Genomic DNA, 25,000 nt, shown 5'->3' on the forward strand with positions numbered 1-25,000 from the left:
ACCAACATTTACCTTCCCAAACTCCATAACTAGCTCCCTGAATCCCTACTCTGATCCTGCTACAAGCACAGTGTCGTTAGTGAAAAACAGACTCATCGCCCATTTTTCTCCAATGTCTTTGACCCTCTTCAATCCCCTGCTGCCCATTACCCGTGCATTTACCTCCCACACCACCCTATCTATGTGCACATTAAACCGCTACGGTGACATGACACATCCTTGATGCAATCCTATCTTTACCACAAACCACTCACTCTCTTCATTTATAATTCTAAGACAGGCTCTACTACTCTTCTAAAAACTTATGACTGCTCTTAACAGCTTTCCTCCTATCCCATATTTCTACAAAACCTCCCACAGTGACTTTCTGTCTACCCTGTCATAAGTCTTTTCTAGATCCATAAAAGCCCAAAACACAACCTTTCCCTTTGCCAAAGCTTTCTCGCATATCTGTCTTACTACAAAAATCTGATCCATGCAACCCTTACCTTTCCCAAACCCACACCGTTTCTTACCAATTACTCCCCTTGTTCCTCTCCTAAACCTCTTGGTCAAAACTTCCCCCATATGACTTCCCAACTACACTCAACAAACTGATCCTCCTGAAACAACTACACTCACATTTGTCCCCTTTTCCCTTGTAAAATGGAACTATACAGGCACTCCTCCAGTCCTTCGGCACTCTATCCACACACACACAAACACACATACACATACACACTGTAAAGAAATTTGTTGGGAGGAAATGATAGTGAAGGGCGGAGAGGAACTGTGGGGCAATGTATTACTAGACATGACCATGGAATATATGATGATACAGTGGGTCAATGAAAACACCAGATACAGAAGTAATGAAGAACCATCAAGACTGGATTTGATATTTACAACAGAACCTGAAATTGTGGATAAAATTGAATACAAGATACCATTTGGAAAGAGTGACCATATACTTATACTGAACTTAAAGAAGAAATATATATGGACAGAAATGAAAAGTACAGAAAAGGAAGATTGATGTACAACAAAACCGACTCTGGAAAACTTATGAAATTATTTCAAAATGCAAATTGGGAAAAATTCTACTTGGAAGAGACAAAAGTGGAAGACAAATGGGAGATCTTGATGGACATCTATAATGAAGGAGTGAATAGGTACATACCAAGACAGAAACAAGAGAGGGTGTATGTTAAATGCTGGTTGAACATAAGATGCAATGAGGCGAAAGATAGTAGATACAAAGCTTGGAAAAGATGGAGAAAAAAAAAAAAAGAAAAACGGAAAATGGCAAATGTATATAAACTGTAGAAATGAGTATGTAAAAGTGTGAAGAGAGGAAAAAAGGAACTATGAAAAAGACATACATACATACATATACCAAGGCTTTTTCCCCCTTTCAAGGGAGGTAGCCAAAAAGGGAAAGGCATAAAAACACTCCCACCCATTTCATCCCTACATACACTCCACACCCCTCCCACCCTCCCTCTCATCTGAGCACCTCCTGGATGACGGGTCATCCCTGCACCTTGCCCACCGCCCTGGGTCAGAAGCAGTGTCGCAAGACACAGCACATCCACAGCAAGGCCGCTTCATTTAATCGGCAACCCCCCCTCTCCATCCCCCCTTGCATATAACGAGAGGACAGGGAGAAATCCCTTCGGGCTGCGTCAAAATTTACTCACACATACTACCCCACCCCCCACCCCCCTGCCCATTCCTCCTCATGCAATCACAACATCATCCATATACAACCATTCTCCACTCACCTCTGTCTTCCATCCTCTCCCTTCCTTCCTCAACAGACATTCCCCTCTTCCCCAAAGCCCCCTTCACCCCATCCATCCACCTCATCCTAGGACGTCCCCTCATGTTCACTCCCTCCACATCTGCCTTCCATACCACTTTTACTAGTCTTTCTTCACTCATTCTTTCCATGTGTCCAAACCATCCTAATATTCTTTCATCAACCCTATCTCCCAGCTCCTTTTTCACCCCTGTTCTCCTCCTCACCTCCTCATTTCTCACTCTATCCAGCCTAGTAACCCCCACCATACTTCTCAGACACCTCATCTCAAACACATTCAAACTCCTTCTCTCTTCTTCAGACATTATAGAATAATGCAAGGAGCAACCCAAACTATTCTATAGATATGTGAATGGTAAACTTAAAAATAAATAGGAAATGGTGAAACTACACCAAGGAGATACAGAATACACAGAAGATCTTGAAATGGCTTAAGTAACGAACAGTCATTGCAAGTCGGTTTTCATTAGAGAGAAGGTAAAGCATTGGGATGAAGGAAGCAAAGTGCGATCTCCCCCCCCCGCAAGGATCAGTACTGGCCCCGATCATGTTCGCTGTATACATTAATGACATGAATGAAGGCGTGGAGTGCTATATACATTTTTTTGCAGATGATGCAAAATTACTTAAGAAGGTAAAAACGGAAGAGGACTGCAACTCATTGCAACAAGATCTGGACACAATATGGGATTGGACTCAAAAGTGGGAAGTAAAATTCAATATTAAGAAATGCAGCATAATGGAATTTGGAAAGAGTAGAAATAGAATATCAAAAGATTACAGAGTTGGGGAAGAAAAAATAAATAAAACAATCTATGAAAAAGATCTTGGAGTGATGATTGGAAAGGACATGAAACCAGATAAGCATATAAACAAGATGTTCGGAGAAACCTACAACTTATTGAGAGCAATCAAAGTGGCATTTACCTATATGGACAAAGAAATGATAAGGAAAATACTTACTACACTAATAAGACCAAAACTCGAGTACGCAGCATCACTTTGGACACCCAGTACCAAAAAGAATATAAAGAAACTAGAAAGATTACAAAGAGCGACAACAAAACTAGCACCGACACTCGCCGAACTAACATATGAGCAAAGACTATCCAAATTGAACCTACCAACTCTGGAACAAAGAAGAGAAAGAGGAGATTTGCTAACTATCTACAGAATAATGAAAGGATTGGAAGTTTTAGACAGGAACGACCTATTAATGTGGGACAATGGTAAAACAAGAGGACACGGAAAAAAATTGAAAAAGGATAGTTATAGAAAAAACTTGAAAAGGAACAGTTTCCCACACAGAGCGATAAATACATGGAACAAATTAGACAACAAAACAGTATGTGCTAACACTATACAAGATTTTAAGATAAAACTTGATGTGGAGAGATACAAAGACGGGTCACCACGAGCATAGCTCCCCTCCCGTATATTACAACTAGGTAAATACAACTAGGTAAATACACACAAACACACACGCACACGCACACACACCCCGGTCATTTCAGCACCTTGTCGATGAAGTCTTTTGTGCTCCTCCTCCCCGAACAGCTCAAGTTGAAGTACGACCAAGGGAGCAAACAAAGACTTGAGGGCCACTTCAAAACATCTAAATAGGCATAAGACATATACATCAGTACAACTGTCCACCTTGCACTGGGCAAGCTACATCATAAGAGAGAAAGAGAAAAAGAAAGAGAAAAAAGAAAGTGAAAAAGAGAAGAGCAAAAATTTCAAGGAAAAAAAAATGGATAACTGTTAGTACACAAAACCTAAAACCTGCTTCTTTCTCCCTGTGTAAATGTTTAAACACACAGAGCAACCTTAACCAATCCTTAGCTACTCCCAACACGGTCACCCTGTACGTGAATACACCACTTACCCACTCCAAGGCGACCAGCTAGCAGACTGAGCAAGCTCATAATAATACCCACGGAGACAAAGAGTGTGGACCACAAAAGCCTGCCATGTAGTTGTGTACAAACAGAACCCTGATAACATCACTAACTATTGTGCCTTCACCCCTACTGGCTGGCACACCCTCAGACAGGGTGTGGTCTGGGGCTCTTAATTAAGAATACTATCTATACTGTATCTGAATGCCAATGGCTTCTTCCCCCTTATAAGGGGGGTAGCCAACTCAGTAGCAAGCACCCACTCCCACCCATTCCACTCCTGTTTCCCTCTTTCACCTCAACACCTCATGGATGAAGGGTCATCCCTGTCTCATGCACACTGTCTTGGTCAGTAGCAATGCAGCAAGGCACAGCACACAGGGCTGCGGAATCGGAGTCGGAGGGAGTCGGAGGTTTTAGCTGGAGTTGGAGTCGGAGTCGGAGTCGGATTTCTAAGAGTACTAGGAGTCGGAGTCGGAGTCGGATTTTTTTTATCCGATTCCGACTCCTTAAGTCCAATAATATTATTTTTTTTTTTTAACATGGTTTCCCTGTTTGGTTTTACCAGTTGCACAATTTAACAGTTTTTGTATGGTTTTGCTTTTATTTTTGGAGCCAATAGTGAGTGTGTGCAGTGTATATGTACACTAAGTGGTCTCTCCAGATGGAAACAAAAAACAATCTATCAATAATAAAAAAAAAAGAAAAATACACAATACTGACAAGCTATCGTTGTCAGTCTGGGTAAAAGTGTTTGTGGTCATGTATTTGTAGTTGTTTCCTGTAAGGAGAGTGAATATATATATATATATATATATATATATATATATATATATATATATATATATATATATATATATATATATATATACATATATATACATATATATATATATAATATTTTGTACTATACTGCAATGCTATTACTTCAACATAAATAAACATCAATTCGTGCTGCCACCATGTGACGGCATTGTGTGCTACTAGTACTAACTAATGTAAAGAAACAGCTGCAGATTCTGCCTGAAGCAGTATCTCCCAGTGAATTTACTTTTCCTTCATTTTCGGTAGTTTTATCGCATTTTCCTTTAATAGAAATATGCTAGATTATGATAAAGCTACTTCAGAATATGACATTCATACATTTATCAAAGAAATTTAGTGGTTTGAAATATACGAAAAAGAAACAGGCTACTGATCATGGTTACTAGTGAATACAATAGGCCTACAAGTGAAGCAATGAAAAATAGAAATCAGAGTAAAGAAAATCACGAACCATTTTAATCTAATTCAAAACTGATTATGCTATAAAGACAATTGCAAATTAGGCCTAAGTGTACCAGATATTTATGCTTTAACTCATAACCATAATTCTATCTATATACAAAAGGCTTTTTCCCCCTTATCAGGGAGGTAGCCAAGTCAAAAGGCATAAACCCACTCCCACCCATCATATATCCCCTACGTATGCACTATGCACGTACGTCTTCATGTATGTAAAAGTCAACGGAAGTGCCCTGAGATAAACTTTGACCAGTCTCAGAGGCCAGATAGGAATGGCATTAGAGCATATGTCACAGCATTTGATGATGACTGAAAAGGGGAGGAACAACAGCAGATATGAACAGTGTGCACAGGGGAAGGTTGTCTCTCTCTTTCCTGAACTCATTCCTGGTTTTTATGATAACATGGTGAAATTAATTCTGCAGTAAGTACTAAGTAGGGCATCCTCCATTAACCTTTCCTCATCATGATTTGTCACATTTTTTCCTAATATTGTGATAGAAGGTTTATGACATTGGACATATGAAATAACAGATGATTTTTTTTTTTTTGGGGGGGAGGGGAGGGACACAAAGGAAAAAGAAAATATCTAGCTTGAAGTGGCAACTCTGCCATGACAGATCTGAAAGTGTTAATAAGCTGGTAGATGATCATGAGCATAAATAATACCATTATATATTTAATATATATATGTTTATACGAATATACGTGCTTGTGTGCATATACATATATAAAGCTGGTTGAGTGTATGTGTGAGCATATTTATCATACAAGTGAATGTTTCACGTAAAAAGTAATATACATGAAAAATATAAAATGCTTGCTGAATAGGTGTGGGAGGCTGGTAAATGGATCTGCAGAATAGATTTCCACATAGGGGTCAAGGAGTTAAGGAGTCGGTAGTCGGAGTCGGAGTCGGAGTCGGAGTCGGGAGTCGGAGTCGGACCTTATACCATCCGACTCCGCAGCCCTGACAGCACATCCACAGCAAAGCAGCTTCACTTACAAAATGACCCCCCCCTTTCTCCATTTCCTTATAAAGAAAATAGAGAAGATGGTGAGAAATCCCTGTGGGGGGCTGCTGCTGCATCAAATGAATGATCATCCGTAATACACCACCACACTCCCTACCTTGCTCAACAGACATTCCTCTCACCCCTTCCTCAGTCATCCCCTAAGTCAGTGGCTCCCAAACTAGGGGGCGCCCCCCCCCCCCAGGGAGGCGTGAAATCATCTGCTCAAAAATATTTGTTTAATTAGAATGATAAAATCATTCAAAGATCAAATATCTGCCATTACATACTGTACATGCTAAGTATAGTTATAGCAGTCGCTCCAACCCGTTTTCTATTAAGCTAGTTCTCCTTACACGTTTTGGACACGTCACCGATACCAACCACAATTTGCTAATGTTCAAACTTTTTTTTTTTGCTCCCTTTGAACCAAATGTTTTGTTTTTAGTTACTTAGAAAAATGTCTCTGGAATGTACTATTATTTGTTTGAGTGGCTTTCATTATTGAAATCTAATACAACCAGAATTTTTTTTTCCTGAACAATGCTATGATATACAAAAATAATTTCACATGAACAAAAGCAGGAGGGAGTGGGGGTCTACTGGAAGCAAAAAGGGCGATGGCGTCATCAGGTAAGATAGTTTGGGAACCTAACCTGTCCTAACAAAGTTCACTGATCCGTCTACCACCTCTGCCTTCCACACTTCTTTTGGGAGTCTTCTTTCTTTCAATCATTCTTTCCACATTCTTTCCAAACTGCACTGCTATTCTTTACCTAGTTGTATCTCACAGGAAGGGGAGCTATGCTCGTGGTGTCCCGTCTTTGTATCTCTCCATATGTGCCAGTTCCCTCTCCTCCTCTGTTTGTTGTAAGTCATGAACAAATTAGAAAACCTACATACATACATATACCCAAGGCTTTTTCTCCCCTTGTAAACCAAGTATGATAGATGGAAAGGTTTTCATGAAAGTGGCAGTTGCCGACAAGAATGACGAGTTAAACACCATATAAGGACGGAGCCTTTATTTGTACGACGTTTCGCTTATTACAGCTTTTTCAAGTACCAAAAAAAGCTGTGATAAGCGAAATGTCGTACAAATAAAGGCTCCGTCCTCATATGGTGTTTAACTCGTCAATCAGATGGAAAGATGCAACCTCACAATTATATTTCCTTTCCTCTATACTATATGGAGGTGAGCTACATAAAAAATAAATAAATGAATAAGATAGAATAAATAAATGAATAAAATAAAATAAAATAAATAAATAAAATAAAAACAAATTCAAGTCAAGAGAGATGAAAAGAGAGAGCTTGCTCAATACCCTTTTGAACGGAGTCGTCGCCAAATGACCATGTCACCCTCCATTCCCGAGGTGCCGCGATGGGAGCTGTGGCTGGATGTATTATTACCATTACTATCATTACTTATTTAGGGATGGAATGGGTGGGAATTATGTTACGCCTTTTCCCTTTTGGCTACCTCCCTTGTAAGGGGGAAAAAGCCTTGGTATATGTATGTATATATTATTTCATTCTTCTTTCACCACTTCAGTACATACATATACCAAAGCCTTATTTCCCTCTTACAGGGGAGGTAGCCAAAAGACAAAGGCATAGAAACCACTCCCACCCATTCCATCCCTAACATACTCCACTCCCCCTCCACAATCTTCCCTCCCTCTTCAGTACAACTCAAATTCTCGTGCGCAGCATCGGCTGCCATATGTACGATGCACCACACTACTCTCATTATAATATATAAAGTCACTGCTGTATTAATTGTTCTCTATTATTCTGAGTAATATTACATACATACATATACCAAGGCTTTTTCCCCCTTACAAGGGAGGTAGCCAAAAGAAAAAGGCATAAAATCATTCCACCCATTCCATCCTATACAGTCCAATATATAGGAGTAATAATAAACACTCAAAATGTGATCAAACCAGCTCACAGAATCTGAAGGTAACTTGTGTACAACTACAAAAAAAAAAAAAAAAAAAAAAAAAAGATAATCAAGCCGCTGATGCTGGCATCCTCGTATGTGTACCTACGAAATCGATGCAGGAGGAGTCATTGTGTGAAAGTGAGTGGTTGTTGAAGGGGGTTACTGATTACATGAATGAAGTGACCTTGCTGCATCGCCTCTGACCCGGGGATGACCCATCATCCACGAGGAGCCAAGATGAGAGGGAGGGAGGGCAGGAGGGGTGGTGGACGGGAGTGGAATGGATGAAGATGAAATGGGTGGAGAGATATGGAATTATGCCTTTTGACTTTGGCTACCTCCCTCCCTCCCTCCCTCCCTGGTAAGGGGGAAAGAGCCTTGGGGGCACATGAAGAACTGTTACCCCAGAACGCCCACGACAAGAATCGTCACCCCATGAGATCCCACCTGAAGAACTGTCACCCCAGTGCGCTGAATATCAACAGCGGAATAAAGAGTAGGTTAGGTTAGGTTGAATGAGGGTTATGCTTATTGTTATCAACTTATACATCTGAAGAATCGTAAACCCAGGATGATGGCCCACACGAAGAATTGTCACCCTAGGAGGATAGCCCACATGAAGAGCTGTCACCCGGTCAAAGTCAGGGGGTGACGGTTCTTCATGTGATCTGGCAAATATATGTAATGCAAATATGAGATTTGATCATGCCATCCCTTCTGTTTCCTAATAAGGGGTTAAGAGCCATTTGAAGAATAAGAAGAAAGATGATGAAGAACAAAAGCATAAGCACAAGAAACAGAACTTGCACATCCAAAATACTCTACTTTAAGGCAGGGAAAAAAATGTATATTTTTTTATTTTCCAAAGCTATTTTTCATTTTTTTTTTTTTTTTTTTTTTTTAATTTCACCACAGCCATTTTTTTAATTACCAGAGCCATTTTTGATACTTCCAGAGCCATGTTTTTGCAGGTTCGATTTCCTTCAAACTATTGGAAGGCTAACTCATTACTCATGTGGATGAAAAATAACCTTTTTTTTTTTTTTTTTTAACAAATCAGCCTTTAATTTTGGGGTGTGTGGGATGGGGGGGGAGAATAAGATACATGCAAATTTACAGGTTATTTCTTCAATGTACTGATACAAACATGTCAAATTAGTTAATGGATTTCAATATGATGCAAATTACTGAGTTTCCTTGTTAAGTTGTTTAAGATCCACTTGCAAAGTTTTGTAGAATAAAATTAGTAGTTTCTGACTTTCTGCTGTTCTGCAGAGTACTATGCAGATCTTCTATGGTAGCAGTACAAGGTCCCTATGTAATTTTCATTACTTGATATTGATCTAGTTAAAGCAACCTAATAGGTTAAACCTGTTTATATGATTATTTGATTAATCCATTAGCATGTAGTTCTCAACTTCTCATTCTCAATGCTCAGCTTACACTAGCTCTCTTAATCAGTTTTACTCACTCTTCAACTCTTGCACTTTGAATTTTTGATGATTCGATCCAGTTACTGTTATTTAGTCAATGGTGCTTTGTACATGTAGTCAGCACGTTGATTGGGCAGCTAGCTGCATGCAACCAATGAACTTCCCTGCATACAGGTACCATGCAACTTGCAACTAGCGACATTATGTAGCACGATAGTCGTGTAAAGTCTTGTCAACATATACTAGTATACGTGTGCACGCAGCTGATATGAAGCTAGGCTAGGTAAGCCATTGAACTCTAGCAGCTATACCGCGTACACATACGTATGTACATCAACAAATTGAAGTTGATTGATGCGTTGCGTTTATGATATCGATTGATAATGCAATGATTGATCACGGGTAAGTTGTGTTTGCTCTGATCCTTTCATCAATGGTGATGGGATTCAGGGATTACCAAATGATGGATAATGCATGAAAAACGTTGAATCTTGCCACTGGAGCGATTTTTTTTTTTTTTTTTGTGGGGGATCGCTCCCGCTATTGGATTTGCGAGAGCGACATTGGAACTTTCGCGAGCGAAATCGCTCGTCGCTCCCGTGTATTTTTTTTTCTCGCTGCATTAAGGTTATCAACACATTAACAGTGTACATAAATTCTCAGCTACTTTGATGTACGGACTCTCACAATAATGTAGACGGACATCAACAACCAACTGACCTGACAATGATGTGCAGATCTGACGAGGTGTTGAAACTGAGGTTTTCAGTGGGATGTGGAAGAGACGACGTCAAATGGTGGGCCAAGGGCCAAGGGCAGCAACAACAAACACGCTGGATGATGATGATCCCCTGGACGAGGAGGAGGAGGAGCACTGCACAACATTATCACCTGCAAGAAAGTATTCTGATATTAATAAGAGAGAGAGAGAGAGAGAGAGAGAGAGAGAGAGAGAGAGAGAGAGAGAGAGAGAGAGAGAGAGAGAGAGAGATGGGGGAGAGAGAGAGAGAGAGAGAGAGAGAGAGAGAGAGAGAGAGAGAGAGGGGAGGGAGGGGGAGAGAGAGAGAGAGAGAGAGAGAGAGAGAGAGAGAGAGAGAGAGAGAGAGAGAGAGAGAGAGAGAGAGAGAGAGAGAGAGAGAGAGAGAGAGAGAGAGAGAGAGAGAGGAGGGAGAGAGAAAGGGGGGAGGGAGAGAGAGAGAGGGGTGGGAGAGGGAGAGAGGGGGAGGGGAAGGGAAAGGGAGAGGGAGAGGGAGACGGGGGAGGGGGAGGAAGAGAGAGAGAGGGGGTGAGGGAGAGAGAGAGAGAGGGAGAGACAGACAGAGAGAGAGGGAGAGACATACAGACAGACAGAGAGAGAGGGAGAGACAGATGGATAGAGAGAGAGAGAGAGAGAGAGAAACGTGCATGTGCATGTGAAGATGGAGACGACCAGATAGTGAGTGAAACCATGATTGATGGATCACCTTGAGGAGCTATTTCTCCTCCGACTGTTGGACCAGATGTGCAGCATCCAGTCAGCCAGCTGCAGCAGCAGCTTTCGGGAAGGAATCTGATGATATGCAGCAGCTGCAAGACAAAAATTCTCATCCAGCTCATCAAACGACATTCCACGTATTTTTGCCGAGAAAACAAAATAGTTTGCCAGAGAGTGATTTGACGGCGGAAAAAGTTCTGGAGGAGGAGGAGGTGGGCAGCGGCGGCAGTACCGTCCCCTGATTGGAGGCAGGAGGGAGGAGGAACCATAGCCCAGTGTGATGTGATGTGATCTTGACCCCTCAAGGAGGCCAGGCCAGGCCAGGGCAGTCAAGAGGAAGAGAGAGAGAGACAAGACAAGAAAGAAGAAGGGAAGGAGTGTTGTGCTTTTGCCAGGGAGGAGCGCCGAGGATCTGTGGCGCAAGTTTTAACCTTTGCCTGGTGTGCTTTGGACTGACTGTTGGGGCAGGTAACCATTACTGCCAAGAGTCAACTTTACAATGTCTACAACAGCATTTCCCGACCTTTTTTTTTCTTTTTCCGGTCGACCCCAATATGATCCTCATGATATGACTGCAACCCCACAAATCTATTTTGGAAAAAAGCCTTGGCAACAGTGGTTATGAAACAGTGGTCTACAATGTCCATGTATTACAAAAAAGCCTCCCTTTACCATTTCCTAACAATGATGACAATGGTGCCTACCTTGACACGCTGTACCACGGGGTTGGACTTCTTGTGGTCCCCAAGTGCACAAGCAAGCGAGTCTGCCATTTGCCACGGGAGCTGTCCCAAAGAACATCTATTGGAAAGCTGGGAAGAGGATAATGAAAAAATGTCAATAAAACACTCTCTTGGTCTAAATCAATACACACAAACATATACAAACACACGTACAGATACTTGTAAACAAACTACATGTATCCTACATATACCAAAGGCTTTTTCCCCCTTACACGGGAGGTAGCCAAAAGACAAAGGCACAGAAACCACTCACTCCCACCCATTCCGTCCCCAACATACCCCACTCCCCTCTTATCTTGGCACCTCCTGGATGACAGGTCATCCCTGCATCCTATCCACTGCCCTCCCTGGGTCGGAAATGGTTTCGCAAGACACAGCAAAGGCCGCTTCATTAATTCAGCGACCCCCCCCCCCATCTCTCTCCATCCCCTCATGCAGAAATCCCTTTGGGCTGTATCAACTTATTTCTCACACATACTCCCTCACCCCCATCCCCCCACCTACTCCCCCTCATGCATCACAGCCCAGCATCATCTATACACAACATTTCTCCATTCACCCCTGTCTTCTGTCCTCTCCCATCCATCAGTTAATTCTTCCATGCATTCTTTCAGTATCCAGTTTGCTATTCTGTCTGGGCCTTGTGATTTTCTGACATCCAGGGTTTTAATTTGATCACTGATTTCCTTTTGTGTTACGTTTATTTCTTTCATTGCTGGCGATAATTCTCCCTCTCTAACTTCACTGTTAGGCGAGTTTTCTATTGTGAATACTGATCTGAAGTGGTTGTTCATTATTTCAGCCATTTCCAGTTCTTCTGTAAATTCCTTTTTATCTTGACACAGTTTTTCTATTTCTTGTTTGTTTTTCAGTGTATGTATATGTGTGTATATATGTGTATGAGTATATATGTGTATGAGTATATATGTGTGTATGTGTATGTAAGTATCATACTAACATGTAAAAAAAAAAAATAAATAAAAATAAATAAATAAATAAAAATAAATAAATAAATAAATAAAATCCTTAAAGGGAGACCAATTCACCATAAGCTTTGCTTCACATTCTCCCTTTTCAACAAGTAATTTTGTAAAATTTTGTATATATGTATAAATTGTATTTCATTTTGTTGAATAAACCTTAACTAACTAACATAAACATCCAGATGGAAGACCTGCGCGTCTTACCATCCACAAAGAGATTGAACCACTACTACAAGCACTGGGAAGGGTCTTCTAGACCTCCAGTAACACAGATCCCCTATTGGCCCAAGGCAACCAATCAGAGGAGACCCCTTCCTGCAGGAAACCCTATGATCCTTACTCCAAGTATAAATAAGACATCCACAGACCCTGCACATCAGATGGCCCAGAAGATGGAACCAGGAAGTTCCGAAACGTGGGCAACAATAGGAGAACTATTAAGACACGTCAAATCTGAAGATAAAAAGATTGTGTTTTGTATTGAAGCTACATGCAATAAAGTAATCAACAGTGAATCCTCTTTAGCCTTCAACCTTGTATGTTTACAAGAAAATATATTACCTGGCTGAACACACACACACACACAATATATATATATATATATATATATATATATATATATATATATACATATATATAATACATATATATATATATATATATATATATATATATATACATATATATAATACATATATATATACATACATATATATATATACATATATTATATATATATATACACAAAAACACATGTACACATATACATATACAGTATATACAAGCATAGCTCTTCTCCCACAAAATACAACTAGGTAAATACACATGTATGCATATATATAATTTATATGTATTCATGCATATGCATATTATGATACTTTCCTTCCAGGCCAACATTAAGAGACAAAGTGTCTGACAACCTAAAAAGAATAACATTTTCTATTAGCCTATAGCATAAGGGTATATAATCATTTTTGTTTACACACTCATTTAAACACCTGATAGTATCAGTTGTTTTCCTTCAGAGCATATTATAATTCTTTATTTTGTTTCCATTACTAACCAAGAAAACACAGAAAATTATTTTAAACTAACAAAGTATACTCCATTTCCTTCTTGAGTACTTTGTTAGATACCTGTTGTGTTAGTCAATAGAGGATTCCCAAGTCTGAGCAGTTCACATGATATCGAGTGAGACACTTTGTTCAGTTCTTATAACCAGTGAATAAGAAATAGAAATAATTTTCAAACACGTTATAAATGTATGACTTGTATGAAAACTAACTTGCAATATATAAAAAATTTACTTGTGAATCCTAAAGTTCTTTGGGTAAAATTTTACTTTCGATCATTCTTGGAATATAGCAATACAAAATTGAATAGTAATTTTGTAAATTAAAATGTATCAACGTAATATGCAATTTTGTGTGCGGAAATGAAAATAAAAATACCTTGCTACAAGGTAAATATGGTAATAAACGAAGTCGGTAGCATAGCATTGGGACGCCATCTTGTCTGTCAATTGTTTGTCGTCTGCCCGGTCTACTTGAAACACTTTCAAGATGGACATCACTTTGTGTACAGGTTGTGCTCCCACTTCAGCTGACGTTCTTAAGCTCTGTTATAAAGATAACAAATCATCTGCAAAATATTTGTATATTCCGCAAGCTGAGAGTGGTTGAAAAGCCCGCCAATGCCTCTCAAGACGACGATGATGAGGACGAGCCGGATGACATCTAATTTGCAGGTAATGATTTATTAAACACAGGTTAGGTTAGGTTAGGTTAGACAAATTTATCGTTCTTTCATTTCTCCGACATCGGCATCTACCATAACATACATGGCGTACCGTTCGTCGTACACGACTTCGTTACTTAAGAAACCTGTTCTAGCAACTTTTTTTTTATTTTAATTTCTGCCCACAAAATTGCATATTATGTTGATACATTTTCATTTACAAAATTACTATTTAATTTTTTATTGCTATATTCCAAGAATGGTCGAAAGTAAAAATTTACCGTTCTTTGTCCACATCAAGGCTATAAATCAAGTAAATATGAATTTATAATGAATTAATGAAATACAAATAAATCTGTAACATACCATATTTGACTGAGTGTAGATGTTTTAATTAAAATGTGATAAGTTATAATAAGACCATCTAAATATGCTAAATGATCAGAATAGGGCCAAAACGTCCAATCTAGGACATTTGGGCCATGGATGTTTTGGCCATAGACCTGCAATCTAGCCCTAGGCAATTTGGGCTATGGATGTTTTGGCCATAGAACTGCAGCCTAGTCCTACGACATTTGGGCTGTTGTACGGACATAAGCTCACAATAGAAAAGTGCAAAAAGTATCTTAAAAACTACGCAATTGCGCAGGAAATGAAGTACACCATCCATCGTTCATATCACAACATTTATCACTAGGAACACATGAGCCAGATATCAAGTTCTATGGTTGGGTGAATCCATAAATTGACCAAAAGTATTAATGGTATTTCTATAATCAATATATATTTATGTTATCTATTTCCCATAAAAAAATGTACCAGGTACATGGGGCCTTAGCATAACATAACTGTGAAGTAGGCAATCTATCACAATTTTGTTCTCTTTACATTCATAAGTTTAGATTTTTTATAATTATAATTTAATATCAGTACATGATACTTAATCAATCAGAAATAACAATAAATGTATATAAACTATAATTATCGATATGAATGCAACTGTCATTTCATTTATGAACGGCACAAATGCACGTAGGACACAATAGTAACGAGATTAAGGTTGGGATATAAATATAATATTGCTGGGAATAATCATGATAAAAATACTGGTGGGATTGCATGCATAGTCACAGTGTCACGAAAATAAATGCCATTCATTACAACACCATGTCATGGAATCCACAGAACTACGTGAACTTAGAAATGACATAAAAGAATGTTCCTTACAAGTATCTTGCATGATTATATGATGATAAAAGATTAAAACTCAAACAAGTTACAAAATCAAGTCAAGAGACATTATTATATGAATCGATAAGGAACAAATGTATTGTTTTCAAAGCTACAACTTTCTATTTTTGTTGACAGGGTGCACTAGCAACCTGTGCACCCCTTTCGCTGTAATTATGAATTATCATTATGTCAATAAACACAAATTATATTTACTTGATCTCGCTGTCTTGTCTGTCTTTCCAGTGTGTACCAGTCTCACTAAACGCCGACCAAAGTCGACCAAAACCACACAATGACGGTTTTTGCCCAAATGCATAACTTATATATATATAATAGCATATGGTTGCATTATTTGACCCATTTTCTTTAAAATGTGTGATTTCCATGTAAAATTATCAAAGAGAAGTTACGTTTTTATCCTCTGTAAAATTACCAACCGGCAACCAACGCCGACCAAACCCAAACAATGACGGTTTTTGCTCAAATGTATAATTTTAAATAAAAATTAGCATATGGTTGCATTATTTGACCTATTTTCTTTAAAATGTGTGATTTCCATGTAAAATCATCAGAGAAGTTACGTTTTTATCCTCTGCAAAATTACCAACCGCCGATCAACGTCGACCAAAGCCGACCAAAACCACAACAATGACGGTTTTTGCCCAAATGCATAATTTATATATAAAAAATAGCATATGGTTGCATTATTTGACCTATTTTCTTTAAAATGTGTAACTTCCATGTAAAATCATCAGAGATAATACGTTTTTGTCATTTGAGCAAAAGCCGTCACTGTTTGGGTTTGGTCGGCATTGGTTGCCGGTTGGTAATTTTACAGAGGATAAAAACGTAACTTCTCTTTGATGATTTTACATAGAAATCACACATTTTAAAGAAAATAGGTCAAATAATGCAACCATATGCTATTTCTTATATATAGATTATGCATTTGATCAAAAACCATCATTGGTCGGCGTTTAGTGAGACCCCATTCGGTCGCTTCGCTACACTGTTTTATTGATAAGAGGGAACATTATTTCGATTCTAAAGATCTGCGACCAATATGTAGGTGGGAATAAAACATGACATTGCAAAGCATTTTGTGATGTGCGGCCGTCCACACTGCACTTTTCACACCCAGAATCAGATCATGACCATTTGCATTTTTTTTTTAAATTCATGTTGCACATGTTCTTTCCTGATATTTTTGTATTATTATAATTATTAGATATTTTAATCGTTAACACTTGTATGAATATGAGCTGCATTTTTAAATATATTATTTCTTTTCCTAAGGCCTACAGACAAGAGCTGTTGGATGGCCTGGGGGCACGTGCAGTTGTGCTTATTACAAAACCATGTATTTTGTTCGGTTTCATAAGCGCAATTATAATTCGACAGGCCGCGCCTATGCTATGGGCTTAATGTTTGCGCTAAATGTAAGCCCTGGCAACATAAGTCGAATCCTGCAACCTGATTGGTTCGAGCTTTAAACGGAACATTTTGAATTATTAAAGTTTTTATTGCAAGACTCTTGCAGTTCAACCGATTGTGTTCCCAGGGTCTGACGACGTAGCGACCCCGAGATTGGAGGAAGACCCTGGGTACTTACTACGAGGTTGAATATGCCCCCCCCCCCCAAGGGCCATGAAGCCATGAATTAAATTTTGGGAGCTAATCATGCTTTCGGGGGGGGGGGAGGGGGGTTGCCGCTGTACTGTGCACACACAACTCGTGGCGCAGTTGGTAGAGTTCCCGGCTACCACCACGGAGGTCCGGGTTCGAATCCCGCCCAGGGCTGATATGATATCAGTATCGATGCACTGCTGGTTGTTAATCCAACTCTCGCGGGCGGGGAATTGTATGTTTGCGTGTAAGGTCAGCATTGCCCATAGATCGGTCGAATACGAGCTCTGAGCTCTCATTTGGGAGTGAAATAGCTGTCGATTAAGAGTCCAGCACGTGATCCAAAGCCCATGGTGAATCACACACACACGCACTCACTCACTGTAGGGCTGGGCGGGATCCGAATCCTACGGATGGATTCGAGGAGAACTGACGAATCAGGTTCCAGACGCTGGTGCTACTCGAATCCAATGACCACAAACTCGATTTTACCACTGATGAAAAAAAAAGAAAAGAAAAAAAACAACAAATTTTGCGTACGAAAAATATCTTGGCTATGACGTATGGCAGAAATGTAATGTTGTCATGCGCGTGTCTTTCTTTTTTTTTTTTTTTTTTACGAACGTTAATTGACTGGGCATGTGTGACGTTATCATTATATTTCACAAATCAATTTTCATTATGTATTGGATACTGAATATTAATTAGTTAGTTTTATAGTTGGTGATATTCTAGGTATAATTAGTTTAGAGTATCCAATGCACATATCATGTTGCTATAGGAAGATATACATACATACATACATACATATATATATATATATATATATATATATATATATAATACACACACACACACACATATATATATATATATATATATATATATATATATATATATATATATATATAGAAATATATATATATATATATATCTAAACTTAGAACCCACTGTCGGTGGAAAAAGATAAAATAGTAAGATGATTGTTCCTGTATATTTCGACCACTCTCTGTGGTCCTCTTCAGCAGAATGATTACAAAGATATAGTACAAGAATATATACATAGCAATGAGGTACATGAAGGGGGACATGGGAAGACACAGGTGAATATACCATAAGTGAGTTATATACCCGACAGTGGGTTCTAAGTTTAGATTTTACCGATGTGTTACGACATTAGTGCACTCTAATATATATATATATATATATATATATATATATATACATATATATATATATATATAATATGTATATACATATATATACATATATATGTATATATATATATATATATATATATATATATATATATATGTATATCGGAAATTTTTTCGAAACACTGGACTCAGAGTAACAGAATTTATTACCGTTTCGAACCCTGTCAGTTCGAAACATATATATATATATATACATATATATACATATATATACATACATATATATATATATATATTTATATACATATATATATACATATATATGCATTTATATATATACATTTATATAGAATATATATACATACATATATATATATATATATATATATATGTATATATATATATATATATGAGTGGAAAAGATGGTACAGCAACGCGGGTTGGAGCGAAAACACTATATTCCCAACGGTTCGACTAGAAGTCTTCTATCAGAGTGACAATGTACATACACAGTATATAATTATGTCCTCCTCCTCCTCCTCCTCCTGACGGCTCATCCGGCAGGGCGTCTCAGAATGTCGCATCCTTCCTGTGATTGGTCGCCCGCCCCCTCCCCCCCCCCCCGGTATGATACTCCCTCCTCCTCCTCCTCCTCCTCGATGACCAATCTGGTGGCTGCAGACGACAGACTGGCAAACCCTTCTCTGTTGTGATTGCTGACCTTTCCCAGTGTTATGATGCATGCGGTCTCGACCAGGCCTTCTCATTCTAATTGCTCTCTAGCAAAGACCATATACAGATTCTGATAGGAAAACAAAGAGTTTTGATGTCCGTACCAATAGTGCTATGTCAGGCCGCTAGATGGCTGTGTTCATGCAAAAGTATCGTCTGTTTGTTTACATTTTAAACTCCCGGCTTCTATTCAAAATGTATAGCAGGTCGCACCCATGTGTTACAGACAGACAGACTTTATTTGGCAATAAATCAATGTACATGAAGTGCAAATAATGACAAGAACACATAGTTCGAAATAATAAATGTAAATTGCCGAGGATAACACAAAAAGCATGAACGCTTATTTCCATTGTGGTCCTCATCAGGTAATTTTTCTACATTAAGTCACACGGACAAACATACATAGGGGGTTGAGGGGACCAGAGACACTCATGAGTAATACCAGTCAGCACACATATGACACGTAAACATTGTTATAGATTTGCTAATATTACTGAAATGTTTGTACACATAAGAACATTGAGTCCGAATATTTGAGCACCATCCAAAAGGAACCTTGCATTCAGCAAAGGAACAACAAAATAATGTTAAATTGTAACAAAACAGTATGGGTGAGTACTAACTATATCAGAGTAGTACCATTAATAATATAATGCATTTTTCTACATCTGTATCAACATGTATGAGTGAGTACTATATCAGAGTAGGACCATTACTGATATACTACAATATTCAACATCTGTAACAACATGTAGTTATAGTGAATCCTACACTGCAGCTAGGGTTACCTATTAATTAAATCTAACATTTTACCTGAATCTCAGGACGGAGTGGGCAATTACTATGAGTAGTACATTATAACCTGAAGCACCAGAGGTAGGGTACAGGGGACCAGTACTCGAATGAGTAAAACAACAAGGAGAATGAGGAAAGAGGTCAGATCATAACTGTTCTCGGAACCTACCTGAGGCATATGCCATATTATGACTGGCAAAACAAAGGTGAAAACCAATTTGTAAACATCAATCATTGTTATGCTTAACTAAACTTCTGAAAAAAGGGGGGGGAGGGGAGGTCAGAAACAGTTATGAGTGAACGCAGATATGGATGGTATTACTCATGGATTCAGGTATCCCTCACTAAGCTAGTAGTACACAAAGTCAAGGCTGTTCTCTGTCCATAGCTGAGACATATAGTAACCCTTGACTTTTTTCTTAAAGGTAACCTTGTTATTTGTCTTCTTAATGGACACAGGTAGTGAGTTCCATAGTTGAGCACCTGTGAAGTGAAAACTGTTTTTGGTGAAGGGACCTGCATGAGGTATGATAGGAGAGACTTGACTGTTCCGGGTTCGGTTCTCAGCCGATAATGTAAAATTACAGCTCACATATGAGGGAGCAGAATTATGAATGACATTGTAAACCTGGTTTAGTTTCAGCTGCTGGACACGATATTTTACTGGTAACATTCCTACCTTGCTAAATTCTTCAATACCAATATGACTACGTTGAGGTAGGTTTAGTATGAATCTAATTATCTTATTCTGTGTAACCTGTAGCTGGGACTGGTTTTTTCTGCTCAGACTACTGTACCAAGAGCTACAAGCGTAATCGAAGTGATGTAACAGGGCTGAGACCAGAAGCTTCTTTGTTTCCAGATCAAAATTTCTGGCTTTCATGTACAAAAATTTGACTTTATGTGAACACTTGGAAACAATCTTATCTGTTATAGCATTCCCTGAGAGGGACTGATCTAAGGGTATTCCAAGATAGGTTACTTCTTGTTTTGACTCTGAGACATTAACCCCACATCTGACCTGTACATCGCTGCGTTTCCTGAGGTTGGGTTTGGATGCGAAGACAATACTTTCCGTTTTACCGAGGTGTAAGGACAGCCTATTATCTATGAGCCAGTCCTGGACCGATGACAGTTCGACACTCAGTTTCTCCTCTACTTCAACCGGGTCCCTACCTGAGACAATTAGAGCGGAGTCGTCTGCAAATAGCAGTAACTTACAGTTCACCGCACCTGGCATGTCGTTAATATAGATCAGGAACAGCAGCGGTCCTAGAATTGAACCTTGTGGTACACCACAAGTTATCTCTCTGTCATCTGAGTGGGCTTCATTTACCTGTACTAGTTGATTGCGACCTGTAAGGTAGGACTTGAACCAGCCAATATTCGCCACTCCTAATGCCTGAAGTTTTTTTAATAGAATATCATGGTCCACTGTATCAAATGCCTTTTGAAGATCCAACAAGACTAAACCCGTGTAATTACCTCTGTCGCATTCCTGTTTTATCAGATCGTAAAGGTATATTAAGCTGGTGTCTGTTGAGTAGTTCGTTCTAAAACCAGATTGCATACCGTATAGTAGATTACGTTCCCTGAGGTAGGTATCTAACTGGTTGTATACGGTACGTTCCAAGACCTTCGAAATAATACCTAGAATTGAAACAAGCCTGTAGTTACCTGCCTCAGTTTTTGCATTTTTCTTGTAAAGAGGTGTTACCCGAGCCCTTTTCATGTCGCTTGGGATAAATCCTGAACCAATAGACAAATTTATTTTGTGGGTTATTGGGGGAGTAATAATTGAGGCTCCATCCTTAACAAACCTCGCAGGAATGTCATCTAACCCTGTAGCCTTATTGGCACTTATGCTAGCCAGTAATTTAAACACTTCTTTTTGAGTAGTCTTATGCAGTTTGAAACACTTTGAGGACTTGTCCTTATAATACTCCTGAACGTACCTCAGCCCAAACTTCCCAGAACCTGTAGGGAGGGATTTAACTAGTTTTGTGGCAATGGTTGTGAAAAAGGTGTTGAAGGGATTGGCTATGGTGTTCCTATCAGAGTTGAGCTCACCATTTATCAAGAGTCCTATCCTGTCTACTTTGTTACTAGGCTTTGTGTGAACTTCTAGGGTCTTCAGTGTTTGCCAAAGCTTCCTTGGATCGTGTTCTGTGCAAGAGCAGAAAAGAAATAACACCAAACCATGTATTTCACGCTTTTCCAAAGGATACAGCAAGGTAATTTGTACCATGTGTTTTTGGTGTAATAATGTCATCCAATTTACCATAGGAAAGAAATATAATTTCCCGGACATGTCACCAATAAGATATTCATTGTTAGGGTCATACATGATATATATATACACATTATATTTTTTATACTATTATAGCTTTTCTAGGGTATCTTGGGGTAATTCAAACGAATCTGACATTTTTTTTTTGGCGATCGATCACCGTTACCCTCGTCCAGGCCCCCATAACCCTTTCCTTCTCACTCCATCCAAGAGGGAGGGTTGATGGGGTTCTTTGCCCTCCTACAAATCCTTAGGACTCATTGAATCCTTGTCACATTCAAGATAAGAGAGAGCTGAAACAGGTCTTTTAAGAATTGACAATTAAAGCATAGTGTGGAAAGTAAATAGAGTGTGGATTACACAGTAATTTAGCCACTTTATTATTTTTTTAATTAATGGCAAAGTGAATAGGTAATGATTACACTTTTCTTGATTCAGTACATATTTTTGTAATATTCTATATAGTACATGGTAATCTCATTATGTACATCTTTGCAGATCAATGGCATGGCTGAATGTTATCCAGGTCCCACAATTATTTAAAAAATCTGCTCAGGATCTGAACAGGAGTTACAGGCTGTGCAGTAGACATTTTTCCCCAAAAAACTACACAAATGGAACAACCAGCTCCAGACTTCTCCAGAATGCATTACCTGATCAGAATCTTAATTTTATGCATTAAAGTTGTTTATTTGAATATATTGAACATAATGAATTGTTAGAATGTTATTTAAGTGGTTTGCTATTAAATAACACTGTACAACAAATTTCAGGATTAAGAAAAAAACATAGTTCTCATGTGCGTTTTATTATGAAGTTCAGTGTGCTGAATTCAAATTTGATAACAAAAATTTCATGCCACGTCACAATTTTTTGTAAATCGCTGTTTTAATTATTATGCAATTAATAGAGATTTCCAAGGTTCCATAAATGTATTTTGCTCCCAAAGTCAGATTAAATGTCTTCATTGTATCTCTTTAATTAATATATAATGAATCGGCATGTTTGTTAGCTTTATATGATGTATTAACCTACAATCTATTATTTACTTCTTCTTTTATAAGACGTCTCAGGCGGGTCACGCTTCAGGTTCCAACAGAAGTCAGCCAGCATAGCAGGGCTCCATTTTCCCTTGTACCTGTTTTCCATTGACGCTATATCTTGATGGAACCTCTCTCCATGTTCATCACTCACATCTGCTGCATTCTCTGGGAAGAAGGACAGATGAGAATGAAGAAAGTGTATCTTCAGTGACATATTGCATCCGAGATCTTGGTAGCATTTGATTAGCCTCTCCACTTTACGCTCTCGCTGGGACTCTTGGTGCTTTCCCAGAAGCCCTTTGCATACGTCTTTGAATGCATGCCAGGCCGCTAGCTCAGGTTCATCCATTGTCGCCTCAAAGTCCTCATCATTTATAAGCTTGCGAATCTGAGGGCCTACAAATATACCCTCTTTAATCTTGGCATCACTAATTTTAGGGAAGATCCCTTTGAGATACTGGAAACATGGCTTGTTATGTTGCAGTGCTTTGGTAAATTGCTTCATTAGGCCTAGTTTTATATGCAGTGGTGGCAAAATGATTTTCTCCTTCTTAACTAGTGGCTCATGAATTACATTATGGCATCCAAGCATCATAGATTCCCGAGATGGCCATTCTGAGCGTATATAATGTTCTGATCTGGCCCTACTGTCCCACTTGCAAAGAAAGCACATAAATTTGGTGTATCCAGTTTGTAGCCCATTAAGTATGGCTACTACTTTCAAGTCTGCACAAATTAACCACTCATGCTCTTTGTAACTTATGCGGTCTAGAATAAAAGCAAGGTTCTCATATGTCTCTCTTAAAATGACTGAGTAAGCAACTGGAACTGAAGGCATGGTGTTCCCAATGTGCAACAGAACTGCTTTTATGCTGTAAAGGGATCCATCTATGAATAGCCTCCACTCATTGGGTTCATAGGACAGCTCAAGGGCACTGAATAGGCCTCTGATATCATTACAATAAGTCAAGTTGTTTTCCAAAGTGATGAAATCCTGTAGATTTGCAGAACACTTCCTAAATACTGTAATTCGAGCTTCTTCATCCAACAGGTGCCATTGTTGCAAACATGAGGCCAGGAGTTCACTCTGTTGCTTAGTAAGTGTTAGATCACGAACTAGATCATTGAGTTCTGGTTGGGTGATGAGGTGTGGTTTCTTATCAGATTCAAGTTGTGTCGTATACGTTGCATCTTGAGATTCTGAATCGTCTGAGTTGCTCGTGTCATCGCTTGGTAGTTCAGAGGGCGGCTGTGGTACAGGAATATCACTTGAATGTAGAACTGGGCGAATAGCAGACTGAAGATCTGGATACACGATAGATTTCTTGCCTTTTCTGTTGCGACCTGCAGGAAAATAAAATAAAATCAGACTAAAAATGGATACTATTGGTTGTGATCACGTGCAAAAATAGTGGAAGTGCAACTTATTATGTATTTCGATCTTTTTTATTGATACATCTCTTGAAAATATATATAAAAACAGTAAAAGATAAACACTGAACACCCATCTTTAATATCCGTTAAGCAGAAGTAGCAATCTGTTGAGTGGTCCTTTGGCTCCCTCCAGACCATTGGTATGCCAAACATGAGGCCAGTCCCTTTGCCTTTCACCCAGGCAGAAAGGGAACTTGTACACCTGACACAACATATGTGAGGTGCCCAGCTTTTGTCCTGGTCACCCACTTTACATCCAAAGTACAGCTCATAAAGTTTCTTTACACGTTGAGTCAACTGTCTCTTGTATTGCCTTAATGTAACTGATCCACATATATAACAAAACTTGTCTGGCGAATTCTTGCAT

The 25,000-nt window shown here is 38.9% G+C and overlaps 1 protein-coding gene and 1 long non-coding RNA gene across 3 annotated transcripts in view; one reads left to right on the forward strand and one right to left on the reverse strand.

Moving 5' to 3' along the window:
• LOC143031183 (uncharacterized) overlaps positions 1–16,277 on the reverse strand; it is a 17,685-nt gene extending 1,408 nt beyond the window's left edge. The window contains exons 1-3 of the long non-coding RNA XR_012966986.1: positions 15,767–16,277; positions 11,562–11,669; positions 10,104–10,274 (exon numbers count right to left, since the gene is read on the reverse strand). This is a non-coding gene — a long non-coding RNA (uncharacterized LOC143031183). The remainder of the gene's footprint in view (positions 1–10,103; positions 10,275–11,561; positions 11,670–15,766) is intronic.
• A 2,741-nt stretch (positions 16,278–19,018) lies between these two features.
• On the forward strand, positions 19,019–22,838 carry LOC143031184 (52 kDa repressor of the inhibitor of the protein kinase-like). 2 transcript variants are annotated; one of them, XM_076194715.1, is made up of 3 exons: positions 19,019–19,682; positions 21,976–22,100; positions 22,655–22,838. In XM_076194715.1, the coding sequence occupies exons 1-3, from the start codon at positions 19,656–19,658 to the stop codon at positions 22,836–22,838; spliced, it is 336 nt and encodes a 111-aa protein (XP_076050830.1). In that variant the 5' UTR covers positions 19,019–19,655. The 2 variants fall into 2 exon arrangements, with proteins under 2 accessions (XP_076050830.1, XP_076050831.1); XM_076194716.1 differs by having other exon boundaries at positions 21,995–22,100.
• Positions 22,839–25,000: the final 2,162 nt, after the last annotated feature.

The sequence above is a fragment of the Oratosquilla oratoria genome, chromosome 12, assembly GCF_046742065.1.
Source record: "Oratosquilla oratoria isolate Oo_2021 chromosome 12, ASM4674206v1, whole genome shotgun sequence".
NCBI lineage: Eukaryota > Metazoa > Arthropoda > Malacostraca > Stomatopoda > Squillidae > Oratosquilla > Oratosquilla oratoria.